The sequence below is a fragment of the Etheostoma cragini genome, chromosome 8 (genome assembly GCF_013103735.1).
Source record: "Etheostoma cragini isolate CJK2018 chromosome 8, CSU_Ecrag_1.0, whole genome shotgun sequence".
Taxonomy (NCBI): Eukaryota; Metazoa; Chordata; class Actinopteri; order Perciformes; family Percidae; genus Etheostoma; species Etheostoma cragini.
This window is the reverse complement of record NC_048414.1, coordinates 29,580,711-29,587,246: the sequence shown is the minus strand read 5'-3', so window position 1 is coordinate 29,587,246 and position 6,536 is coordinate 29,580,711. Positions and strand designations below refer to the sequence as shown.

Sequence of the window (6,536 nt, the reverse complement as noted above, 5' to 3'; positions counted from 1 at the left end):
AGATTGGACAGATAGTCTAGCTAGCTGTCTGGATTTACCTTGCAGAGATCTGAGGACCAGGTAACCATAGTCCTCAGAAATCGGCCGCAGGTTAGAGCACCAACACAGAGAAGGAGGACGGGGACGGAGGATAGTAAATATCATAGAGACAGGCGACGGGGACAGACATCGGATTACTGGCAGCACTGGAGAAATCCCAGAAGTGGAACTAGGTGGATATAGATATTTTACAATCTAGTGCCATGTAATATTTACTGTAATGCACAAGCGACCGCTCAGTTCCAACCGTTGTTTCTCGGACACAGCATCAACACAAGCTGAATAATACAGCTAAGATTTTTTTTGCAGGTCAGTTGTATTTCGATTCTTGAGGTTTTCCAGGTGTTCATGTTGGTGTACTGTAGTCTCTCTGTGTGTGTTTGTCTCCAGGTTGTAAACAATATTTGTCCTGGATGGATCTGGAGGACATCTGAGGGACATTATGATGTATAGAGCTTTGTGCCAGGAAACCTAACTTGATTAGCAGCTAATGTGGCCTGAACCGAGGCCATCAATCTCCATCATGGCCCCGCCCTTCCCCCCCGGTACTGAGTGTGTATTTGGACAAGTGTAGCCGGTTTATGTAGAGAGTGAAAAAATATAATAAACACTTGGATTAGGAGCCCTTTTGAACCAGCAAGCTTTAAACCGTGTGATGTAGTACTGAGCTGGGACTTGATTGCACATGAAAGGCAGGCAATGACACTTTCCAGAGTTACAGCTCTCTCTCTCTCTCTCTCTCTCTCTCTCTCTCCTTCTCTCTCTCTCTCTCTCTTTCTCTGGGACTATAGCTCTCAGCTCTGTCCAAAACATGAGTCACAATGACGATATTTAAAGTCAGCTGAAAATGTTCTGAACTATTTGTGACATCTATTTATGACACTTTGGTCCTAAACCAAAGAATTGGACAACTTAAAATGTTGAACTAGATGATAATGCTAGAGAATAAATTCATAGAATCCCCAAAGTGATTACAGGGTTACAATTCATAGGGGGGGGGACTACGAGCATGTGAAAAAAAGTCATGGTAAACCACCCAGTAGTCAACGACTCATTTCACTAACAACCAGGAAGGTCAACCACATGGTGGCGCTAGAGAAAAAGTCAGGGGATCACCAAAGGGAGTAAGTTTCATCACATTTTAGGATATTCATATTTTAGTGGTTTAAGAATCCTGTTTTAAACAGGAAGTGATGCGTTTTCTGCTTCTGGCTTGTTTGGATTCAATAGAAGAATATTCTCCCATTGCCAGACCTTCATCCACAGCGCTGTGGATGAAGGTCTGGCTAGTCCACACCGCATTCCTGGATAGGAGACGGGCTTTAGTTTATTGGCATCTCTTTAAACCAATCAATCGTCTTGGGCGGGGCTAAGCTCTGGAAGGAAGTAGTTTTGGTGGAACATGTGTACGTTCACAAGTAGTTTTAGTTGTCAACAGAGACTCCGATTTGTGGATGTTCCTGTCATTCCCAAACATGACCAATTAACCTGTTCACCTGTGGTGTGTTCAGGTGTTTTTTGAGCACTGCAGATTTTAACACTGCTGTATTAGTACTTTTAATTAAAATTAATACTTCTTTCACAACTGATGGTGTTTAAACCTGAGATTGCATTCACATCCTGAGAAAGAGTTTTCATTTTTAAGACAAAGTCAATTAATCACAGAGTCAGGGAAGACACTTGATCTAAGAGAAAATGAAGCAATTAACATCTTCAATATCTAAATATTTAATCCGATCAAGCTTTTAACTTGAAAGCACATCTTTCTTTAGGGAGTTGGAGAACAAAGACAGAGTGCACATAAATATGGATGATCCTCTAAACAGGCCTAAAGGCTGATGAAATAGGAGAACAAATACATATTCTGGACAAATGGCGGATGTCCCTTTGTCGGGAGTTGGTCTGATTAATGTCCTTGTAATGTGTTTCTCCCTCCTTACCCAGCAGGCAGTGTGCTTACAGCAGACATGTTTAACACCTCAGGGGGGCTACCAAATTATTCATTTAGTTTTCATTTTGTCTTAACATGAATCTAGCGTATAATTGCCTGGAAAGGGCCGCGGGTCGGACTCAAACCCGGGCCGCTGCAAAGGACTTAGCCCACATGGGGCGAACGCTCTGCTGAGGGAGCTAGAGGTCGCCCCCACCAATAATCATTAATTTAATAGTTTAGTATTCTATTCACTAATAAGGTATACATCAAGACAATTCCTTTGTATCTTATCTTAGTAAGGGGTCACTGTCAGCTAAGGGCTCCTCGGCTCAGAAAGCGCTGGAGAGGAAACGCAGCAACGTCTTCCTGTCCAGCCCGGGGCCGACGCTCGCTGCAGGCTGAATGTCTCCGACCAGCAGCGCAGTTTGTTTTCTCCGACAACAAATCCAACTGAAAGGACTTCCCTTTTCTCATGAGAATCTTCGACTGTTCAAACACTCCCAGAGACCATCTAACATGTATTACGCGCCTTGGCTTTTAGAAGACTTTGGAGATCACTGGAGGATGAAGACCAAGGGGGGACATTTACTAGTGCTTCATGTGTTGATAGGAAATGCAACCAAATCCCAAAAGGGTTCCGTTAACGCTCCCTTCTTTTCTTTGCTTTTCTCTCCTCAATTCCTTCTCTTTGGAGGTTTTCATCATGTTTTATTTACACGTCTGGCCAAAAGAATCCTGTACACAGGAAATGCTTGTGATTGTGAGTTCCTCTCCTCAAATGTGGCCAAGTTTATTTATTTCAACAACCATTCCTGTGTCTGCGCTACAGGCCCGGCTTCATCTGGAGACAGCACAGCTCTCTGACTTCATGCAGGTGTCATTCTGCAACACGATGGAGCGCAGAGAGTCAACTTAGGACTTTCTTTTTTGTGATTAACCATTTTGATTTTATTTAGATTTTTTAACAACATAAAAAACACCCCATCGTCATCGCCACCCACAGACAAAAATCAAGAAACAGTGACACAGTAACTACAATATTAAAGACCATTCAAGCAAATAGTAATTTATGAAGGAGAACCCCATGGGCCCATCGGGCAGGTCCCCCCCCCCCCCCCCCCCCCCCCCCCCCCCCCCCCAGCACACAGCTTCTTAGGAGGCCTCCAGAAAGCTCAGCTACTTTTCCCATTTTCTATTATAGACATCCAATCTGGTAACTTTTTTATATGATATCTTTTCAAACGCCCAGGGTTAGGGTTAGCTGGGTTAGGGTCTGGGTTTCCTCATTTCTTGATGTATCTTACTATCCATTTGAAGTTGATACTGGTTAGCATCATGGTTCGTCCCTGATGTCTCTATCCAATCACTTTAGATAAATAACGTGTTTTGAAAAATAAGGTGCAGGACAGAAACCCTGAAAGTCCTCTACAGCTGAGGCCTGGCAATACTCAATGAACATCACTAGCTTTACATCTCAGAAGTAAAACAAATAAGACAAATTAATAAAGGCATTTGTATGTTTTTTTGTTATAAAAAAGGAGAAATCTTTAGGTGACATTTCGTTCAACTATAGCAACAATACTCCTGTGAATAATCATGCTGTCACTTTATTACCAAACTAATCTTTATTTTGCACATAATAATTCATATGGAATTCAGAGCAGAGTCCAATGTAAACTAGCATTTGATTACATAACTGAGTACTACATATATTCTCATCTCTGGAGTTCATAGGCTGCAGAGGCCCAGCCATGACATTAATCCTACATAACATATGAACTCTTAAGGCTTTCATCCTCGGGAATGGAGAGTGACACTTGACATATGAGCTTTGCCTTAATACTCACATGACAATGACAAAATCCATTCATATTTTTCCTTTTTGGTTTTTTGAAGCATTAAATTGGGCAGCCATAGACTTTGAGGATTAACAGTTATCGGAATAACAGCCACAAACCACAACCACTGACACTTACGCGTGCGTAAAAATGATTCTAAAAGACTCCCTGCTGCTGTTTGTCATTGTCTGAATATTTCTGTAGATGAAGAAGATGATAAAGATCCTGAAAATCTCATCAAGCAAAGCTAGTTACACACTTCCACGAATCCGTGCGTAAAATACATTAAAGTCATGAAATTCATAGTTGTACTCATTTAAAATGCAGTACTTTGTCGGGGTATGCGAGTGAAAGGTACGAGCAGAGAGGGAATCCCATCTGGTACCACTGATGGGGCCGAGCCCCGAGCACCACGGACGAGCTCAACACAGGGCTCATTGTGCGCTCTGCGCATGTCTCCGCTGACGAACCGACGACGCTGCTGCACATTTCGTCTTCACTTCTTGACAAGATGCTCTCGATGCTAAAACCTTTCGATTTATCCCTGCTTGGTACATTTCCTTTCGGGCTGTCCCGCGCGAGTGCAGCCAAGTTTGTGTTTCCTGCACAACTGACGGCGCAGAGCGGACCTCTCTCGTTTTCTCTACTGCTGAACGCCGACCTTCTGTCCTCTGGCTCCCGTAGGCCGGACGCGCCTGGGACATTTGCGCCGTCCATGCACAGCGGAGTATGTCTCAGAACGGGACATGTAGGCTGGGGGCCATCACGCACCCTCCCGATGCTGTCTTGGTTAGGGGACACTTTAGGTCTCTGTATGGTAGGATTTTGCGATAGTTCCGCGTGGTTAAACTGGACGAGAATATCTTTTGTCTCACCTTGTGTCTCCAACCTCTCCGCATCCTGCCTCGCTGGTTCCCCTGCTCCGGACCCAGCATGATGGTTCAGAGAGGATTGAGGGTGCTTGGTTGGGCCCGGGCCCTTCGTGCGCTTGGGCCCGACGGCTTTGGAGTCCAGAACGTCCTGCTGGCTCTTCGTCTTCCTCTTCCTCCGACGGTAGTTGCCGTTCTCAAACATATCCAGGCACTTGGTGTCCAGGGTCCAGTAGCTGCCTTTGCCGGGCCGGCCCTTCTCTCTGGGCACCTTAATGAAGCAGTCATTCAGGGAGAGGTTGTGGCGGATGGAGTTCTGCCAGCCCTGCTTGTTGTCGTGGTAGAAGGGGAAGCGCTCCATGATGAACTGGTAGATGCCGCTGAGCGTCGCGCGCTGCTCCGGTGCGCTCTTGATGGCCATGGCGATGAGCGCAATGTAGCTATAGGGCGGCTTCTGCGGAGGCTGCTGGCGGGCCGGAATGAAGCTCAGGGCAGCAGGCACGACTCCTCCGCTGTCCCCCCCGTACAAGTAGATGAGTGGGGGGGTGGAGAAGCTTAGAGCCGATGGCACCCCGAGAGACGGCGGGCGGCCGTGGTAGAGGGTCATGACTGCGGGGAAGCTGTTTTGTGTCCCGGGGAAAGTTAAGCCTGATCCCGGAGCTCCTCTCCGCCACTGACTGACTCCCCAGCCTCATGAGAGCCCCCAGAAAAATGTTAATAATTGTTGTACGTTTGCTGTGTTATGTTGACTTTGCATTGGGAAATAAATTGTCCATCATAAACAGTCGGCGGTGTTCTCAGCCCACCCACATTAATTAAAATTTCATTGCGCTGAAACTCCCTCATGCCCCCCCACCACCTCTGCCCAACGACCAATGAGGTGCCGGCTTATTCCCTCATCTGTTTATAGAATTAGTCGCTTGATAAGTCTGCCCACCCAGGTCGAATCAAGCTGTGTTTATTTGGAAAAATTTCCGGGCACCCAATACATAAACGCACTGATGTGCTGTTTGAAATATCACGTCCCCCCCCCCCCCCCCCCGACGCTGAGAGCTGCTCACACAGAGAGAACAAGCAAACAGGGCCGGTCCGGTCTGGGGGGCGCGTGGAGAAGGGAAAATAACACCACGTTTAATTCCAGATCTGAGGACACAGGAAATGATGGATGACTGACAAGTTATTATCACAATAACACTGGGACAACTATTATAGTACTACAGCTGCTTTATATGCATACCTTTTCAATTTTCTTGAATTAATATTATTAGTAGTATTATTATTATTATTATAAGAAATGTTTGATGATGCACATCATTTGGAAATTTAGTGAAATCAACTAATCTTGTATCATCAATATTATATGATCCATAAGTCCCCTTAAAATTAAAATCATATTCAGAACTGTTATTCCTGAAAGTCTTGTAAATTGAAATAATGCGTCGATTAAATGTCTTTTCTACGGATCTGAGAGGAACACATCAGCCTACTTCCCAGCATGCATTGTGTGACAGTTAAAACTGAATAGTTCCAGGACATGATGGAAACCCTTACACAAGTCACATTTTTTTCCTCTTACAAGAGATGATGGTTGGCACCTCAGAACATTACCTTTTTTAGTAATTCTTTGCTCACATTTTAAGTCATCAAACCATACAAGTTTAGATTAAAATACAATTATTTATCAGCAATCGTGGATTTTAAAATCCCCACTTTCCCAGAAAAAACATTCCTCTGAGATCTCGATCCAGCTTAACACAAAACGATCAGGGGAAAAGGGTCATCTGAATCACCATGTTTTACAACACATGTATCAAACTCAAGGCCGGGGGCCAAACCCGGCCCCTCGCAAATTTGGAT

The 6,536-nt window shown here is 44.8% G+C and overlaps 1 protein-coding gene across 1 annotated transcript; it reads right to left on the bottom strand.

Moving 5' to 3' along the window:
* Positions 1–3,578: 3,578 nt before the first annotated feature.
* Positions 3,579–5,482, bottom strand: foxl1 (forkhead box L1). Its single transcript, XM_034878688.1, has one exon. It carries the CDS (start codon positions 5,284–5,286, stop codon positions 4,123–4,125), a length of 1,164 nt encoding a protein of 387 aa, XP_034734579.1. The 5' UTR covers positions 5,287–5,482; the 3' UTR covers positions 3,579–4,122.
* Positions 5,483–6,536: the final 1,054 nt, after the last annotated feature.